Source organism: Liolophura sinensis, chromosome 1 (genome assembly GCF_032854445.1).
Source record: "Liolophura sinensis isolate JHLJ2023 chromosome 1, CUHK_Ljap_v2, whole genome shotgun sequence".
Classification (NCBI taxonomy): domain Eukaryota; kingdom Metazoa; phylum Mollusca; class Polyplacophora; order Chitonida; family Chitonidae; genus Liolophura; species Liolophura sinensis.
Window position 1 is genome coordinate 4,292,102 of NC_088295.1, and position 21,624 is coordinate 4,313,725.

Below are 21,624 nucleotides of genomic sequence, written 5' to 3' on the forward strand. Positions count from 1 at the left end.
ATGACCACCCACGTCCAGTAGACTTGCTGACCATCATCAGTGACCACCCATGTCCACTAGACCTGTTGACGACCACTAATAACCACCCACGTCAACTAGACCTGTTGACCATCACCAATGACCACCCACGTCCAGCAGACTTATTGACCATCATCACCAATGACATCCATGTCCACTAGACCTGTTGACTATCAACAATAACCACCCACGTCCAGTAGATCTGTTGACCACCACCAATGACCACCCACGTCCACTAGACCTGTTGACCATCATCAATGACCACCCATGTCTACTAGACCTGTTGACCATCACCAATGACCAGCCACGTCCCCTAGGCCGATAATCACCAATGACCACTCACGTCCACTGGACATGTTGACCACCATCAATGACCACTCACGTCCACTAAACCCACCATCACCAATGGCCACCCACGTCCACTAGACCTGTTCACCATCATCAATGACCACCCACGTCCACTAGACTTGTTGACTATCATGAATGACCACCAAAGTCCACTAGACCGGCTGACATCAACAATGACCACTCACGTCCAGTATATCTGTTGACCACCATCAATGGCCACCCACGTCCAGTATATCTGTTGACCATGGCCAATGACCACCCACTAGACCTGTTGATCATCATCAATGACCACTCACGTCCACTAGACCTGTTCACCATCATGATCAATGACCACCCACGTCCACTAGACCTGTTCACCATCATCATCAATGTTCACCATCATCATCAAACAGGCACTAGACCTGTTCACCATCATAATCAATGACCACCCACGTCTACTGGACCTGTTGGCCACCACCAATGACCACCCACGTCCACTAGACCTGTTGACACCATCAGTGACCACCCACGTCCACTAGACCAGTTGACTACCATCAATGACCACCCACGCCCACTAGACATGTTGACTACCAGCAATAACCTCCCACGTTTACTAAACCTGTTGACCATTATCAATGACCACCCACGTCCAGTAGACCTGCTGACCATCACCAATGACCACCCACGTCCATTAGACCTATTGACCATCAGCAATGACCACCCACGTCCACTAGACATGTTGACCATCATCAATAACCTCCCACGTCCACTAAACCTATTGACCTCATCAATGACCACCCACGTCCACTAGACCTGTTCACCATTACCAATGACCACCCACGTCCACTAGACTTGTTATCCATCACCAATGACCACCCATGTCCATTAGACCTATTGACCATCAGCAATGACCACTCACGTCCACTAGACTTGTTGACCACCATCAACGACCACCCACGTCCACTAGACTTGTTGACCATCATCAATAACCTCCCACGTCCACTAAACCTATTGACCTCATCAATGACCACCCACGTCCACTAGACCTGTTCACCATCATCAATGACCACCCACGTCCACTAGACTTGTTAACCATCACCAATGGCCACCCATGTCCACTAGACCTATTGACCATCACCAGTGACCACCCACGTCCACTAAATTTGTTGACCATCACCAATGACCACCCACATCCACTAGACCTATTGACTATCACCAATGACCAACCATGTCCTCTAGACCTGTTGACCAACATCAATGACCACTCACGTCCACTAGACCTGTTGACCACCATCAATGACCATCCACGTCCACTAGACCTGTTGACCATCATCAATGACCACCCACGTCTACTAAACCTGTTGACCACCACCAATAACCACCCACACCCACATCAATGACCACCCACGTCCACTAGACCTGTTGACCATCATCAATGACCACCCACGTCTACTAAACCTGTTGACCACCACCAATAACCACCCACATCCAGTAAACCTGTTGACTATCATCAATGACCACCCACGTCTACTAAACCTGTTGACCACCTCCAATAACCACTCACATCCAGTAAACCTGTTGACTATCATCAATGACCACCCACGTCTACTAAACCTGTTGACCACCTCCAATAACCACCCACATCCAGTAAACCTGTTGACCACCATCAATGACCACCCACATCCACTAGACCTGTTGACCACCATCAATGACCACCCACGTCCAATAGACCTGTTGACCACCATCAATGACCACCCACATCCAATAGACCTGTTGACCACCATGAATGACCACCCACGTCCACTAGACTAGTCGACACCATCAATGAGACGTTCATGAGACCTGCTGACTACCATCAATGACTGTAGAGACTTACTCATCACCATTAATGACTAATGAAATACGCCCTGTATAGACGTACTGACCACCACCAATGACTAATGAAATACAATCTGTATAGATCTACTGACCACCATCAATGACTAATGATCTATTTATTTATTTGATTGGTCTTTTACGCCGTACTCAAGAATATTTCACTCATACGACGGCGACCAGCATAATGGTGGAAGGAAATCGGGCAGAGCCTGGGGGGGGGGGGACCCACGACCATCCGCAGGTTGCTGGAAAACCTTCCCACGTATGGCCTGAGAGGAAGCCAGCATGAGCTGGACTTGAACTCACAGCGACCGCATTGGTGAGAGGCTCCTGGGTCATTACGCTATGCTAGCGCGCTAACCGACTGAGCCACGGAGGCCCCTCAATGACTAATGAAATACGCCCATTATAGACCTACTGACGACCATCATTGACTAATGAAATATGCCCAGTATAGACCTACTGACCACTACTGAAAGACCATTCATTGCATTCTGTTAAAATGAACGTTGCACGTGTAGGAAAATGGCATGTTACTGTGGATTGTAGATTGCTCGGGTTTCTACCAGTCACGTATAGTTGCTATATTACAAATGCCTGCAGGACCTTGTTCGCCGAATTCCCTCTTGTATACCACATCGACAGTTGGTGCTTAATAACAAGTCGTCGGAATGTTGATCCGACGGTGGGGTTGATGGTAAATGGCGGGTAGAGATTCCCAACTCACACTTCATTACCGTGAGAACAGCACCCCGAGGCGCTATCTCCAAGAGCATCAATGTAATCGCCTTTAAATGAGACAGACGCTTTGGTTAGAAGATCCGGTAGACAAGGGGTAGGTGTTTATGGTATAGGTAACAATATTAACACTGGAAGGTTAGCAGATATTTCACCTGGCGTTCAGACAGCCGCTTAGGCCCATCCACCCGATTTTTGATTTATATATTTATGTCTCTGTTGTTGTATATCTTTGCAGGATGAGCTGCCATCTGATGAGTTCGTGAGGCGCGCGGTGGACGGTGAGTGGTGCTGAGGTGCGGCCTCTCCATCAGCAGCCAGCACAACGCCTTACTATGTATCACAAGCCCGCGCCGCAGACTCAGGCCGCTCTCCGCAAGACGTCACTCAGTCAGAGGCTCATCCGGCGCCGACATCATCAGCCGCATCTCAATCACCTCTCTGCTCTTGACCTGATAGGGGTCATCGGGTGCGTATAAACAGGTCGTTAAGCGAAGATACCTGCCGAGGACTCGTTACTGACACTTCTTCTGCCTATGTTCACCTGTTTAAGCACAACTTCGCTCTGATCATGCCGCCGTATGGGAAACAATAACCAGCATGGAGTAAAGGGTAGCTGCTGACTTACTTGCGATACAGAGAAACTGTAAAATTCTGTTACCATTACGTCGCTTGAGGAAACCCAAGTCTTCTCGACAATATTTCAAAATATTCTATTAAACCTTTGCTTTCACGTTATCAATTGTGGTTCATTCAACGATACAAAGGCCAGATCAGCTCTCCCTTTAACAATCGGATAGAACATTAACAAAGACAATTTGAGCATCAAATCATTTACAGTCACGTTTTATGTGGTTTTGTTATACTAAGGGTAGAAATATTCAGATGTATTGCTGCAGGACTTGTTCACATCTATATCATTCATTACAATGACCTCATCCCATCTACATTCTTCAGGAATCACTGAGTTCAGCGTATTTTTGCGCCTCAGTTGGTTCAGCCAACTTCTTGCGACTTACCTGTTTCAGTTCTATTTCTTGCGACTTACCTGGTTCAGTTCTATTTCTTGCGACTTACCTGTTTCAGTTCTATTTCTTGCGACTTACCTGGTTCAGTTTTATTTCTTGCGACTTACCTGGTTCAGTTCTATTTCTTGCGACTTACCTGGTTCAGTTTTATTTCTTGCGACTTACCTGGTTCAGTTCTATTTCTTGCGACTTACCTGGTTCAGTTCTATTTCTTGCGACTTACCTGGTTCAGTTTTATTTCTTGCGACTTACCTGGTTCTGTTCTGTTTCTTGCGACTTACCTGGTTTAGCTGTATTACTCAGCCGAACTACTCAGTTCACAGCATTTATGGAGAACACCAGTGTTTGACACCTCGGGATTATAGGGGTTCATCTGAGGACTTTGAAATCGCCTGATTTAGCTGCATTACTCGAGAATCACGGTGTTCCTTGAGAAATCATGCAAGTGTTTTATTAGAATGAGCCGTTTCGGTTTATCGCTCAAAAATCAATCAGTAGATCTATATTTCACATCACATGATTCCGCGAGGGAAGTTTTCAGCTATATATTTCGTAGCTTTCACTAGTTTATTTCCGATTCTCCGGGAGTTACTGGTTTCAGCTGTTTGTTTCGTGTTTCGTGTTTCCTGGGGATGACTGGGTTCAGCTGGTTTTATCGGGGAATAATCCTGGGCAGCTGAATTTCTCTCGAATAGCATAGCTTCTCTGGAGTCACTCGGCTCAGTTCTAGGACTATATGTATTTCTCGGGTGTCTTCCGGTTCAGTGTATTTAATCTGACATCACCCAGTTCAGCTGTATTAATCAACGTATGACTTAGAAATTACCCGGTTCAACCGCATTTCTCGTGAAGAACCCTGTATTGCTGGCCTTCTCTGGAATCGCACGGATTGAACTGTATTTCAAGGGAATCTCCTTGTTCTGCCGCATTTCTTGGTTTCTCTAACTCTATGACTCGGGGATTTATTTATTTATTTGATTGGTGTTTTAAGCCGTACTCAAGAATATTTCACTTATACGACGGAGGCTAGTAATATGGTAGGAGGAAACCCGGGGGAAAACACGAACATCCACAGGTTAATGGCATTTCTTCACATGTACGACATGAAATTAAGCCAGCATGAACTGAACTTGAACTAACAGCGATTGCACTGGTGAGAGGCTCCTGTGTCATTGTGCTGCGCATGTACGAAGGCCCCACCCGGCAATACAGTTATGACTATAGTTTGACCCCTTCATTACGCGAGAATACCATGTAGGGTGTCTAATTTGTAATACAGGTCTAGTAAAACCTGGTTCGGCTGAGCCAGGCGTGATGCACAACGACGAGATGTAGAGTCTTTGACTCACCTGAGTGTGATATATTATACAGACGGTATCATCTCCGCAACTGTACGTCTGTATCCATCACACGGCCGGTTAGCTGAGCGTGACGCGGCCCGTAGTGTGACCGTCTGCAGACAGTGAGAAGGGGCCAGCTTGGCAGTGCGGGGTAGACTAGTCTGCAGTCGCATTGTCCTCAAATCAGCTGTAAGTAACAACGCCGGCGTCTCTCACTCACCGAGTTGTTGGCGACAGAATGGGACAATTCAGGCGGTGTATAAAGGCACATCAGCCCTCTCCATCTTTACTGGACACATTTACTATACACTACACGTGTCGGCTTTTCGACTGGTGTCATTTTTATGACAGATGGTGTGACAAGTGACATTTCGCTGCATATTTAATCTATATCAGAATCTTAGTGGCGAACATAGCGCGCCACGGTGACTGGCTGGGAGCCTCGCAGCTCTCCCGTGATTTACAGGATGGACAAGCTGTCATCCTCCGTCAATAACCCTCTGTTCCTGTCTCAGTTTATCGAAGACTCGTCTCCGACACTTGTAATTCTCAAGCCCGTAAACGTGCCTTTAATTCTGACAGTTCCAAACTGTGCTTCAGTCAAACTGTACGATTTGACGCATGTGGCAGATATAATGTTGAGATATTATTAACTACACTCTATTGACTCGCAGCAAATCTTTGTCCCCTCGTGCAGATCCGTTAATAAAAGCCAAAAACCTTGTAGACTTTAGTGGCATTTAACAAAGATCGGTGCCTTAGGTTTATCGCCATGATTTGCTGGTGCCAAAGCTGAGGAAAATGGTGTTTGTTATCGCCCTGGATCTTCATGCACCTCCTGTTACGAGGATTGTGGAAAGTAAAGTACCAATCATGCACTGACGTGAACCGGATTTGGTGACTTTAACTGACTTTTGTACGCTGAATCCAATGAATGATTCACTGTATCATAGGTAAACATCGGTCAATTCTCGGATTTTGTTTAATGTTTCCCCGAACAAGTATTTTAGGCTGGGGCATGGACTATGATACAGTGAATCATTGGGCATGGACATGGGCTTGGGGCATGAGCATGGGCCTGGGCTTGGGCTTGGGCTTGGGCTTGGGCTTGGACTGGGGATTGGGCTTGGGCTTGTATATGGGTTTGGGCATGGGCTTGGGCTTGGGGCATGGACATGGGTTTGGTCCTGGACTTGGGCTTGAGTATAGGCATGGGCATGGGCTTGTGCTTGGACTGGGGTTGGGAATGGGTTTGGGCATGGACATGAGCTTGGGCTACTTTCAGGCGATGATAATTACGAGAATACGGTTATAAGTACGATTTTTTGTTAAAGTGGCCTTTAAATGGTGACTGCATGCGAGCACTAAACAGCCAGGTTTATGAGCTGATCAGCTGTAGTCAGACAGGTATAATGTGCAACCAGGACTGATCACCTGTTGGGAGAGAGGTATGAAGTGAAGCCAGGACTGATTAGCTGTAGTCAGACAGGTATAATGTGCAACCAGGACTGATCACCTGTTGGGAGAGAGGTATGAAGTGAAGCCAGGACTGATTAGCTGTAGTCAGACAGGTATAATGTGCAACCAGGACTGATCAGCTGTTGGGAGACAGGCGTGACGTGAACCCAGGACAGATCAGCTGTAGTGAGGCCGGTGTGAAGCCAGGACTGATCAGCAGTAGTGAGACAGGTGTGAAGTGAAGCCAGGACTGATCAATTGTAGTGAGACAGGTGTGACGTGAAACCAGGAATGATAAGTTGTAGTCTGACAGGTGTGACGCGAAGTCAGGGCTGTCCTCTGTCCCTAGATCTCCATTTATCCAATTGATTCTCTGCAAGTTGTCCTCCGCCAGCTATACAGCTGTGGTTTAGCGGTTAGCTGCATGACTTTTTACTGGTGGCAATAAAAAATGTCTCCACCCATTTCATCTTGCACGGTTACTTGTCCTGACCAACAGTTTAGGCGCTACTACTGTCAACCAATATGTAAGGTACCATTTTTCTGCAATACTTACAGTGATAAAATTTCTCAAAGAATTTCTCCATGTGTAGGAAGTTATGACGAAATCTCGGACAGAAATGTGTAACTTTATTTGATCATTGTCACGTGATCTGGGTCGGTTGTATAATCTTCAGGTTTCGTCTCGTACACAGAAGATTGATCCCCCCCCCATTGATACTACATTACAGTAATCATATATAACCTTGAGGTTTCGCCCAGTACACAGAAGACTGATTCCCGCCATTGATACTACATTACAGTAATCACAAATAACCTTGAGGTTTCGTCCTGTACATAGAAGATTGATCCCCGCCACTGATACTACATTACAGTAATCACATATAACATTGCGGTTTCGTCCTGTACACAGAAGACTGATTTCCCGCCATTGATACTACATTACAGTAATCGCATATAACCTTGAGGTTTCGTCCTGTACACAGAAAATTTACGCCCCGCTAATGTACTACATTACAGTAATCACATATAACCTTGAGGGTTCGTCCTGTACACAGAAGACTGATTCCCCGCCACTGATACTACATTACAGTAATCACATATAACCTTGAGGTTTCGTCCTAAACACAGAAGACTGATTCTCCGCCATTGATAGTACATTACAGTAAGCACATATGACCTTGAGGTTTCGTCCTAAACACAGAAGACTGATTACCCGCTATTTATACTACATTACAGTAATCACTTATAACCTTGAGGTTTCGTCCTGTACACAGAAGACTGATTCCCCGCCACTGATACTACATTACAGTAATCACATATAACCTTGAGGTTTCGTCCTAAACACAGAAGACTGATTCTCCGCCATTGATAGTACATTACAGTAAGCACATATGACCTTGAGGTTTCGCCCAGTACACAGAAGACTGATTACCCGCTATTTATACTACATTACAGTAATCACATATAACCTTGAGGTTTCGTCCTGTACACAGAAGATTGATTCCCCGCCATTGATACTACATTACAGTAATCACTTACAACCTTGAGGTTTCGTCCTGTACACAGAAGTTTGACGCCCCGCTAATATACTACATTACAGTAATCACATATAACCTTGAGGTTTCGTCCTGTACACAGAAGACTGATTCCCCGCCATTGATACTACATTACAGTAATCACATATAATTGCTGAAAACTGAGAAGTAAGGTAGTTGAAGATTATTCAGTCAAAGGAAAGAGCTTGAAAACAGGGATCAGCAGAGCATGACTTCTCTGAGATTGGAGAGTGCAGAGCGGGAGGCAGCGATAGGGGACCATGCGGCGATGTGAGCGGGTGTTGAAGATCGCGTCTGATCAGATCGTTATCTCGTGTATCGTAGCACTGACGCCCTATGTCTGATCAACACCATGCCTAATTAACTAACATGAAACGGAATTAAGGACTGCGTTGTTCAGCCCACCTGAGGAAAGTCGGTACAGAATTAAGGACTACGTTGCTCAGCCCACCTGAGGAAAGTCGGTCATATATTGGCCACATCAAACAGCTAGATGAGCGTTTTAACTGGTGGATATTATATCAGATGAAACTGTTGACCGTTGGACCCGTTACATCGCCACTATGGAATGTCACGCCACAAATAGTTTAGAGGAAGGTATCTTACTGGCGACACTGAGAGGAAAACGTGTGCTGCTTAACATCTCAGTTCAAGAGACCTACCGATTAAACGGTTTAATATTTACTGGTTGATAAAAGTCAAGTATCATATCTATGATAACCAAACCCCTCTGATACAATCTAATTATCGAAAGATGTCCCATATACATACGTTAACACCTGTAAATATCGAAGTGACTTTCTTGACTTTTATTTGTGATTGCTGATCATTACCCCTCAGCACAGCTCGTCTAACCCTACCTAACCGTTTGGAATGATGAGCACAATGAAGAGTCGAAAACCGTTTGGACTGATGAGCACAATGAAGAGTCGAAACTATTTTGCGTTTTTCTTAGTCACTGCATTTCGTGGGAAAATAATTATAAGAAAGCACAATCACTTGTGTGGTGGAAATAAGCTTAAAACTGAGCCAAACATCTCTTATAACTGCCTTAAGTTCTCTATTAAATATAAGAAAGCACAATCACTTATATGGTGGAAATAAGCTTAAAACTGAGCCAAACATCTCTTATAACTGCCTTAAGGTCTCTGTTAGATATAAGAAAGCACAATCACTTATGTGGTGGAAATAAGGTTAAAATTGAGCCAAAAGTCTCTTATAACTGCTTTAAGGTCTCTGTTAGATATAAGAAAGCACAATCACTTATGTCGTGGAAATAAGCTTAAAACTGAGCCAAAAGTCTCTTATAACTGCCTTAAGGTCTCTGTTAGATATAAGAAAGCACAATCACTTATGTGGTGGAAATAAGGTTAAAACTGAGCCAAAAATCTCCTATAACTGCCTTAAGGTCTCTGTTAGATATAAGAAAGCACAATCACTTATGTGGTGGAAGTAAGGTTAAAACTGAGCCAAAAATCTCCTATAACTGCCTTAAGGTCTCTGTTAGATATAAGAAAGCACAATCACTTATGTGGTGGAAATAAGGTTAAAACTGAGCCAAACATCTCTTATAACTGCCTTAAGGTCTCCGTTAAATATAAGAAAGATAAAAACAATATGTCAGCGCATTTAATGTGAACTATGCAGATTGGTTATTTATGATTAACTAGGACATTAACTCGGAATAACTAGGAATGTTCGTTCAAACAAGTCATACCTTTCAGATCGCCCATCTGGGGCCTCCGTGGCTCAGTCGGTTAGCGCGCTACGAGCGTGACCCAGGAGCCTCTCACCAATTGCGGTCGCTGTGAGTTCAAGTCCAGCTCATACTAGCTTCCTCTCCGGCCGTAAGTGGTAAGGTCTGCAAGCAACCTGCGGATGGTCGTGGGTTTCCCCCGGGCTGTGCCCGGTTTCCACCCACCATAATGCTGGCCGCCGTCGTATAAGTGAAATATTCTTGAGTACGGCGTAAAACACCAATCAAAAAAAAAAAAAAAAATCAACAGATCGGTCATCTAACACTGGAATCATTTCAGATCGCCCATCTATCACTGGATTTTTCAGATCGCCCATCTAACACTGGAATCATTTCAGATCGACCATCTAACATTGCAATCATACATTCGGGAAATATAGCTAATAGACTGCAATGTATACAAGAGATCATGCTATAAAGCATTTGGTAATTAAATGTCCGGGGACTCAAAGCTGCGCACTTATTAGCTTTGAGTTTGACCACTGAGTCAGCGAGGGATACTACCCACTTGTAGAGTTTCTTGCGCAAGAAGAGATTCTTGGAGCTACCTTTCTCAACGCTAATCTGTAGACCCTGGCACGATCCGTACGTGTTTGTGCAAGTGGTCTCTATGCCGGAGGTAGAGTTATTTTTTCCTCTCAGATTTATCAAACGTCTGCCACGGAGTAAGAAGAAGCTGTCAGCTGACATAAAGAATTCAGAATTTGCCGGGTTTTATTGTTCCCTGAGTCTGTAAAGCTGACATTAAAACCAATGAGGTTTGTGTGGAAGTGAGATGTAGGAAAGCAAGTAGCAGTTGTCATGTGACATCACCAGACAGCTGATAGGGCTCTGCTTCCGGTCTAGAGGTCTGGAAGCGGTAAATCAGTTATATAGCCAGATATCACGTGATCTAGGGTGTGTGATGCGGTCAGTTATGGAATTGCGTTAAGGCCAAAGACTTATAGAACAAGAAAATAAACATTCCCTTATCACTGCCGACGGATTTAAGACAGATCCCTGTCCAACTAGGTCGGCCAACACTAGCCGATTATTCCATCAGTTTTGCCTTGCTCGGTGACTTATTCCATATGTAAACAACTTGGTACATTAGTAAGTTGTGGAGAGCTGAAATTACACATTAACTGTGAATACATGATGTGTCATTTTATTATGTATACATGTATAAGAAGTAGTCAAATAACAAAAGCTAGGGATATATGCTTCCGGAGTTAGGCGTATACGTACACATACCTGTAGCGGACATATGCTGACAGGTGACCGAATGTCTGTACACAAGAGACAGAGAGTAGTATGTTTTTAATAGCACAGCGACTCAATAACCCTGTGTCTGAACCAAGCTCAGCTCATGCCATGCCAGCAGCCTGCCAGCTTTTCACATTTTCACGCATACATTAAGTAGAAGGAACAATTATGGCCTTGCGCTAACTTGGAAATATTAACTGGATATGCCGTTTAGTGGCAATACCATTTTAGAGCTATGAAAGAGTATGGCTTTTGATACATTAACGGTAATAACAATAATAATAATATGAGAAAGTTGAAATCCTTAGCTTTCGTTTTATTATTTTTATTTTGGAAAGAAATTTGCACTTTATCACAAAATCAGCGGGTTGGAGTTCGTGTATTCTCTGACGTGAAATTGTCAAATCCATATTCCAAACTTGATTTAATTTTTTTTTTGGGTGCGCTGTTCTGTCAACTGCCTCAAAAGTTGAATGCATGGTATTTTTCTGAGCATCGCAATTACTGTGTTCACAATGTCCCAAACCAAGTATCTAAATCGCGTATTTCAAGGCAAGCAACCTTTCGTCGTAATTAAGCACGTTTGTCTGGAATGCTTGAGCTCATTAACCCCGGTCTGTCTCTCTCTATATTATAGTAAAATCATAAGCAATATTGCCAAGAAGAATCTGTACAGAGGCCGACTACAATGATGGCCAAAGTGAGATTCGAACTCTGGCCTAAGGAGATCATCACAGCCATCGTCACAAATGGAAGTGTCACCACTCCTATCTGTGTCTGTACACCACGTAATGATGTTCCCAGATCTTAAGTCCTTAACATCCCTTGGTAATTGAATTGTCAGTCAATGAGATTAGCGGTTTTTATAGTGTCCGGGCTGTTACCTCACATCCGGGGGTCTCAGGGAATCTCCGCGGCTGCCCGTGGGTCTCTCTCATGGGGTAACAGGCAAAGGTGAGAAGGAGGGCGGGGTTAGAAGCTTCTGTCTCATCTGCTCGTTTAGTTCCGTAAGGAGACAGCCGCATTCGGCGACTGCCGACCAATACAGTGGGGATCGATGATCCGGCGCCACAGGACCATTGTCTCGACCACTCACGCTTATTTCACAGCCATAAACGGACACCACTAACCGCACACACAAATAAATACACCGAAATTATCTTTTCTATACATATTCTGTCGCTTAGGAGAGAAAAGGCATTTATACTGGTGAATGGCGGAGGACAATGAGTTTGCAAGCCTGGTACAATAGCGAGGTGAGAAGAGCCTTGTTGAGGCGTGCAGTCAGGAGGATGACAAATTAACAGATAGCCTCTGCCCAGGTGAGAACAACAGCCGTGTATGCGGTTGGACGCCTGGGTGACGCCAGGCCCACACTGGACAGAGGCCGGACAGTCGGCCAGCAGAGCTGTGAGAAACAACGGCCCAATTGGCAGCCCGCCGCCGGCTAATGGCACGGAAGAATAAGGGCGGCTCGGCGGAGGAAGGTAAAGGGTGTGATAAACTGTAAGCTACCTCCAAGGGCAAATCATTGATACCAGCAGGACTGTGAGGCCCCCGCCGGAGAGGCAACTGGCATGGCTCCCCGCTCTTCTCATTGTTACTCACAACTGTATTGTGATCGACTTAGTGATTGGAGGTCTACTTAAACCATCGGGATTTCAGCGAAAAAAAAAGCGATAATGAAATAACGCTCACAGCCCATCAAAAATAATCAGACTAACCAGTAGAAGAATAGTCAGATCGCATACATCCACGATTGCAAACCTGATTCATGTACAAAGGACAGCTCGTTGTAATCAGATCGCATACATCCATGATTGCAAACTTGATTCATGCACAAAGGACAGCTCGTTGTAATCAGATCGCATACATCCATGATTGCAAACCTGATTCATGTACAAAAGACAGCTCGTTGTAATCAGATCGCATACATCCATGATTGCAAACCTGATTCATGTACAAAGGACAGCTCGTTGTAATCAGATCGCATACATCCATGACTGCAAACCTGATTCATGTACAAAGGACAGCTCGTTGTAATCAGTTCGCATACTCAAAGAAAATACGATTCTCCACAATATGTTATGAAATTTGCAGTTCATTTCATTTCGTTACCAAGAAAAAAAAGAACTAGTATTTGGCTTAAAATCTATGGTCATGCTATATTAGGGTAACACATGCCCAGTGCATAAAGATAGATACTCAACATAAAAGCGGTATGTGAAGGTCAGGCGATATTTCCGGTTGCGACATTTTAACCAGCAACCTTTCGCCACGCCTTATATTATCAAAAGCGTGAAAAGACCACTCAGTTGTTGCTCAATCTACACTCTCACCTCCAGATAACCCCTTTTGTACACAACCAACGTAGGGTGAAGTGCTAAGAGATGTATAATACCGAATGTATGCCAAAATGCTGTGATCTCATGGAAGGATTAAGTTCTGACGAAATGTTCACGGTAAAATTAAGAAAGGGTGCTAAAAGTATTCAGACAGGATTGTACTGAAGAAAGTAACGTTGTTCACTGTGCACAGATAGCTCATTTGGTTTTGACAGGATGAGCCAGGTTGCACAGGCTCCACAGAAGTCCGTATTAAAACGTGGACGGTATATTATTATATATTATTTGATTTGAGTTTTACGCTAGACTCAAGAATAGCTCACTTATACAGCGTCGGCAAGCATAATGGTTTGAGGAAATAGGGTAGAGCCCGGGGCAAACTCGCCATAGGTTGCAGACAGACTCGGAGAGGAAGCCAAGATGAGCTGGACTTGAACTCACCGTATTGGCGAGAGGTTCCTTTAAGCTATGGGATGATGAGGTATGAAACATGATTATGCTGTTAAAGGATGTCATGAGACAAGATGAAGCTATGGAAGGATGATGTACGGACAGAATAAAGCTATGGAAGGATGGGATAGGTACAGAATCAAGGTTTGGAAGGATGAGATACGGACAGGAAGTTACTTTGTAAGTATGAGGTACGGACAGGAAGAGGACCCCGTGTGTGATGTTAGAGAGAGAAGTTTAGTGGCAAGGAGAAGGTGTATTGCCCACCCTACCTCTCGCTCTCTTCTCCTTGTTTATTTACCCCGTCACTCGGCTGCTATCTAATACCCCTGTCAACATCTGTTTTCTTGGTCTGACCTTCCCCGGCGTTCAAACAAACTCCGCTTCTCGCAATTACTTATTTTACCGTTTATTTCCATTAAGCACCAGCAATATTTACGCCTTCACATTGCTGTCATGTCTGCGGGTAATTTGGGGATTGAATTCCTTCAAAGAACCGGAGATGTATAGGGCCCGTCAATTCCTCGACTACCCGATAGTTTTGCCTTATAATTTACATGCGGCTGATCCACATATAAAAATAACAGCGTATACGAATGCCGGTATCAATTGAGTTCGTTAAGTTAAAATCAAAAGCGGTGTCTAGGTGTTAATGAGTAATCAGACCCCCGTGGGGAGAGCGCGTGAAGCTAGCCTGGGGGTGATATGGTTATCTTTATTAAGGGCCAGTAGTCTTCTCCAAACCCACCCCTTCAACGTCCTCACACGTACACGGGCCACGACTCACTAAGATGAATTCGACTTGAACGAAAAGAGAAAAAAATTCTGGAGAAAACAGGTGTTAACGGTAAGAGTGTTGTGGTGCTGCGGCTTCACGGTATTGTCTGTACGTACGGTGTGTTGGGCTGTATGCCTATGAGTGCCCCTGACAAGCGGCCCACTCCTCCCCAGCCCGAACCAACCACGCCGCCACTGGTCAGGTCCGTCTAGACTCGCTGTCGCTACATTTCTTCTTACGAGGCTATGACTAGAGAGGAAAATTTAGTTGAATGGGAGGTGTATATGGTGAGAGGAATAACGAGTGCGAGGCCTTAAGCTGATCAGTCAGAGTATTGAGGAGAAGGGGAGTAGACAAGACGATAGAGAGTCAAGCTGCCCGAGCGAGCTGCACGGACACTACACATCTGTTACGTACTTCGCCATCTCCATTTAATATACTAGTTTAACTTTATTAGTCCCCCGATGTGGGATTTTACCTGTCCACCGATACAGCACAGAGATAATCAGCTTCTAACTGCGTGCGGTTATTTTACATAGATGGTCGGTAAGTGAGCTCATTATAACAGTTATTACTGGTTTACTGAATATTTTTCATCTGTAAATTTTATGCTATTCAAATATTTTTTTATGTGTTCGCTCACACACCCACCACTGTCAAGTATTTAATTAACTTACTGAGTATTATTACTCTTCATTGTCAAACTAAATGTGCTGAAGTGACACCGGGCCGTGTGACTTTTTCTCTGTTTTATTTACCTGCCTTCTATAATTGTTCGATATAAATGTACAGGTATTTGGCTGGTTTCAGTGGTCCAATCCGTGACAGTCCGCCCACCTGTATGGCAATCAACGTTTATCTGTATAGACACTAATTAACGCTTAGATCGTCTCGTTAACTCCAAAACTGTTATAATATATATTTTATGGGGTTTTAAAGCGCCCTTCATAAAAGTGTCACTCATATTTTCCCTCATGGTTTGCCTTCAGGACTAACAACTATCGGACTTGTACAGCAAGAACAATGAAGCTTCTGTGGTACCGTGGCCTGATACTGCTGGTTGTGTGGAGCAGTCACACAGGTGTCAGCGAGCCACTGCCCCGGCGCACTAGCAAGAGGCACAACCCCAAGGGATTGGGCGACCCGGACAGTCATCTCAGAGAGAGCAAAGTCTCTTCGCGCTCGCGACCCTTACCGTCGGATTCCCTTCCTCTTGTGGGACTGGTAGAGGAGCCCGACGAGGCACGGGATCCCAAAGATCGGGACCTCAATTACAAGAAGTTACGACGATTTCTGGGTAAAAGTTTTGACGCAGCTTTTATGTCAGTGGTAAAACCAAACGAACTTTTAGAAAAACCCAATGGAACTGTTGTCTACAAATTTCGGAAAGGCAGGCCAAAGGGGAAAATGCCTGGCTACATCAAATCATTCGCCACTTACAGGCTGGCGGACGGCCGCAAAATCAGACTGAGGATTAAAAAACGGACAAAGCAGAAGGTGCAGCGGTATTTGTGGGGTTTGAACCACTGCCCGGTCCAATATGTGTGGCGAGACTTAGGGTTGCGCTTCTGGCCCCGCTGGATCCGCCAGGGGATCTGCTACTCTGGGCGATCCTGCTCAATCCCGCCCGGCATGAAGTGCAAACCTTTTAAAGAAATACAGAAGATCATCTTGCGGTGGCATTGCAAGTCGACAGACACGGAGCAGCTTCACTGTGCGTGGATACACGTGCATTACCCTATCATTGATGAGTGTCAGTGCGCCTGTTAGCCTGTTTGCCCGGACAGCTATTTCACATAGGAAGAGCTGGGGACGTGTCCAGTGACTTCTTGGGGGAAGAAGACACTGTTATGCTTGGAATTCGGGCCGGCCAATGATCCTGGAATGATGTGACAGAGAGATCGTCTGGTCACTGGTGGTGGATGGGGTTTCACACAAAACATTATTTGTGTGGTGTCTCTCACAACTCTGATCCCACCGTTGCAGATAGAACAACCATCTTGTGATTTCAGACACGGCGCTGATATTGCGATTTCGGACAGGACACTGATATTGTGATTTCAGACAGGACACTGATATTGTGATTTCAGACAGGGCACTGATTTCGTGATTTCAGACAGGGCACTGATATTGTGATTTCAGACAGGGCACTGATTTTGTGATTTCAGACAGGGCGCTGATATTGTGATTTCGGGCAGGACGCTTACTGCAGAAATTTGACCAGGTAAAACTCAAGGTGATCCTGAGAACGAGGTGCTGGGCTAAGGAGCAGGAGATCTCTGGTAACGAGATTGTAACTCTCCGTTAGTCCTAAAGACAGTGGGAGAGTCGTAATGGCGAATAACTGCAGGTACATCAGCTGTGATTCTGTTCCGTGCGACATTTAGCCGTGTGCTTCTGTCACTGCCGGGCGCTATTTGTGGACGCCAGTCAATTACCCGAAGACAGCAATAGTGACTGGTTTCATTCGGACGGGTATCTTGTCATATATAGGTGTGATGTAAATTCTGACTTCAAGCTTTACATCGGCGGATTTGGATATACTTAGTACGTATATAGGCCAACGCGTCAGGAAACAGAGACCAGTCCGCATGCCTGAAATGCAATGAAGTACCACTTATTTGAGGTGCACATATTTTTATTATTTTTTTGAGTGAATGTATTTGGGTTGTATACCATTCACATTAGAGTGATATTTGGTGTATGGGACAGGGCATATTGCCTAGTCCTCTAGTGACAGTGCACCGTTCGGGACACATTATGGTTTATTGGCGTGATATTTGGTGTATGGGACAGGGCATATTGCCCAGTCCTCTAGTGATAGTGCACCGTTCGGGACACATTATGGTTTATTGGAGTGATATTTGGTGTATGGGACAGGGCATATTGCCTAGTCCTCTAGTGACAGTGCACCGTTCGGGACACATTATGGTTTATTGGAGTGATATTTGGTGTATGGGACAGGGCATATTGCCTAATCCTCTAGTGACAGTCAGTGTACCGTTCGGGACACATTAGTGTTTATTAGCGTGATATTTGGTGTATTGGCCAGAACATTTTGCCTATTCCTCTAGTGAGAGTGTACAATACAGGACACATTGCCACGTGTTCGGGACTCATTGCCACGTGTTCGTGTTTATATGCCGTTCGCGGTACATTGCCACTTTGTGAAGTGACATAACAGTGGAAGTTACTGGATCATTTAACGTTGACAATTTGCCAAGCACATAGAAGGATACTTATTTAAATGGCGGTCATCAGTCTGGCTTCCAATTTCGTGTTGTCTATTTGTACAGTATGTATATGTGTAAATATTTATTACGTTGTGTACAAAACAACATTAATCTTAAATTGTACATATAATTGTAAGATGTGTAGATATGCTATACTGCAGACATGCAGTATAGCGCTACTAACTCCGTGAGCTGATCATACACAGCCTGAATGTATACCATAGTATTTCACAGTCATTCTTCGGATGTCTACCTCACCAAACGCCAACGGAGAGCCAACAAAAAGCAGTTAAAGTCGCACAACAGGTGACTTCTCATCTGGAAGGGAACGGGGAATGAATGAGGCTCGCACATCGGCGTAGACAATCTGTCTGCAGTTTGAGAATAGCGACTGCTCGCCTTAGCGATTGAACTGTTCTGCGGTATGTTTTGGTCGGATCTCAGCCAAATAGACCGCCCGGCGCTCAAGTGGCTCGAGCCGGCTTCTCGAGCGGGGCTGAAGTGCGAAAAACTCTCCCGACGGGACGTTCCCTAGAGAGTGACGCCAGAAACGCTCGGTGATTTACCGGTCGACGTACACCGGGGCCCGCTGGCCCGGCACGAGCCGGCAGTGATAGCGAGGCCAGGACGCCTCGGGGACGGCGAGTGCGGGTCGGTGCTCAGTCTGCACTGGGCTATACTGAACTCAGAGTGCGCCTCATTTTTGTCATGCACAATATCTCTCGGGATAAACTGTAACTAAAATGAGAAAAATACGTGAAAAGTTGAATTTACAATTTTGTGTGGTGTTTTTGATTTTGTGTTAGTAGTTTTTTCTACGTTTCGATACTATGACTGGACAGGTACCGGTGCCATACTATCGGAGAACCCAAGGATAGTACTAGCAACATCATTAAATAAATATAGTCAGAACCATCGAGGAATGTTTTGAAGAAACGCAACAACAATAAGCAATGGGGAAAAGTAAGTAGTAAAATGAAAGTGTTATCGTAATAGGCAATATCTATGTATGTAAAAAGCAAAGTAAAATTATAAGCCTGTAACAGAGAGAAAAAAAAAGGCAGTACGTTAGGAGAGTAAACGAATTTTTGTCCACAATTTCCTTGTTATCTGATTTAAATTTAACGTATATTTCAGTTATAAAATTATGTCAAACGATTTTCTCTATGGAATGTATACACTGGGATTTATTCCTTAAAGACTTTTTGAAAGCAAACTTAAAATTCAGAATTCAAAAATTCCCAGCAACGCTGTTTGGTATGCCAGAAGTTAAAACAGCGATAGGGAGTTATCGTAACATAATACTTTTCAAATCTACTGTAGGACCTAGCACGGATTAGACCTATAACATTCCATTCAAATCGTGCTTTGTGGAATCAGGCAAACGAGAGGCCTCTAGGTTCGGTCTTTTTCCTTTTAAATGTAAACTGATTTCGCGTAATATTGTTTGGGGAGAATGTACAGTTGTTTCTGGAGTGGCCCGGGATCTCTGGTGTAAAAAGATCTTTCGTTAGAACTTTAAGTTATAGGTTTGATCTGTTCGAAATCAGCTCCTGTTCAATCAACTACGGCCGTGTGTCATGAGGTTTCCCAGGTACCTGTTGGGGTGCGGTTGTCAGACTTGGCCTTGCGCCAGAAAGTTTGCGAGCTACCTGGCGAGGTGCGGTGGACAGGTACGGCCTTATGTAAGGACTGTCAGCTACCTGGCGAGGTGGTGCTGTGAGGTACGGCCTTATGTAAGGACTGTCAGCTACCTGGCGAGGTGGTGCTGTGAGGTACGGCCTTATGTAAGGAGGCTTGTCAGCCACCTGGCGATGTTGGTTGTCAAGCACGGCCTTATGTCAGGAGGTTTGTCAGCTACTTGGAGATGTGCAGTTGTCAGGTAGGGCATTATGTCAGGATGTGTGTCAGCTACCTCGCGAGGTGCGGTTGCCAGGTACCGCTTTATGTCAGAAGGTGTCAGTTACCTGGCGAGGTGCAGTTGTCAGTTACCGCCTTACGTCAGAAGGTGTCAGCTACCTGGCGAGGCTCGATGGTCAGGTACCGCCTTACGTGAGAAGGTGTCAGCTACCTGGCGAGGTGTGGTTGCCAGGTACGGCCTTATGTCAGGAGGACTGTCAGCTACCTGGCGAGGTGGTGCTGTAAGGTATGGCCTTATGTCAGGAGGTTTGTCACCTACCTGGCGATGTGCGGTTGTCAGATACCGCTTTGCAGTTTTTACGTCAGGTACGGCTTTTATGTCAGGAGGTGTGTCAGCTACCTGACGATATGGGGTTGTCACGTATGACCTTATGTCAGGAGGTGGGTCAGACAACCCCACTTCGCCAGGTAGCTGACACACTTCCTGACATAAGGCCGTACGTGACACAACTGTAGCTCGACAGGTAGCTGACACACCTGACATAAGGCCGTACCTGACAACCCACATCGCCAGGTAGCTGACAGACCAGCCCGTACCTGACAACCCCTCATCGCCAGTCAGGTAGGGCCTTATGTCAGGAGGTGTGTCAGCTATCTGGCGATATGGGTTGTCAGGTAGGGCCTTATGTCAGGAGGTGTGTCAGCTATCTGGCGATGTGGGTTGTCAGGTACGGTCTTATGTCAGGAGGTGTGTCAGCTACCTGGCGATGTCGTTGTCACGTACGGCCTTATGTCAGGAGGTGTGTCAGCTACCTGGCGATGTTGGTTGTCAGGTACGGTCTTATGTCAGGAGGTGTGTCAGCTGCCTGGCGAGCTACAGTTGTCAGATACGGCCTTATTTATTTATTTATTTGATTGGTGTTTTACTCAAGAATATTTCACTTATACGACTGCGGCCAGCATTATGGTGGGTGGAAACCGGGCAGAGCGGGGGGGGGGGGGGGGGGGGGGGGAAACCCACGACCATCCGCAGGTTGCTGGCAGACCTTCCCACTTACGGCCGGAGAGGAAGCCAGCATGAGCTGGACTTGAACTCACAGCACCGCATTGGCGAGAGGCTCCTGGGTTATTACGCTGCGCTAGAGCGCTAACCGACTGAGCCACGGAGGCCCCAGATACGGCCTTATGTCAGCTACCTGGCGATGTGGGTTGCCAGGTACGGCCTTATGTCAGGAGGTGTGTCAGCTACCTGGCGATATGAGTTGTCAGGTAAGGCCTTATGTCAGGAGGTGTGTCAGCTATCTGGCGATATGGGTTGTCAGGTACGGCCTTATGTCAGGAGGTGTGTCAGCTACCTGGCGATGTTGGTTGTCAGGCACGGCCTTATGTCAGGAAGTGTGTCAGCTACCTGGCGATGTCGTTGTCACGTACGGCCTTATGTCAGGAGGTGTGTCAGCTACCTGGCGATGTTGGTTGTCAGGTACGGCCTTATGTCAGGAGGTGTGTCAGCTACCTGGCGATGTGGGTTGTCAGGTACGGTCTTATGTCAGGAGGTGTGTCAGCTGCCTGGCGAGCTACAGTTGTCAGATACGGCCTTATTTATTTATTTAT

At 45.5% G+C, this 21,624-nt stretch overlaps 1 protein-coding gene across 1 annotated transcript; it reads left to right on the plus strand.

Annotated features, from left to right (window-relative positions):
• Positions 1-15,051: 15,051 nt before the first annotated feature.
• Positions 15,052-17,783, plus strand: LOC135461844 (noggin-2-like). Its single transcript, XM_064739089.1, has 2 exons — positions 15,052-15,122; positions 15,910-17,783. Exons 1-2 carry the CDS (start codon positions 15,052-15,054, stop codon positions 16,688-16,690), a joined length of 852 nt encoding a protein of 283 aa, XP_064595159.1. The 3' UTR covers positions 16,691-17,783.
• Positions 17,784-21,624: the final 3,841 nt, after the last annotated feature.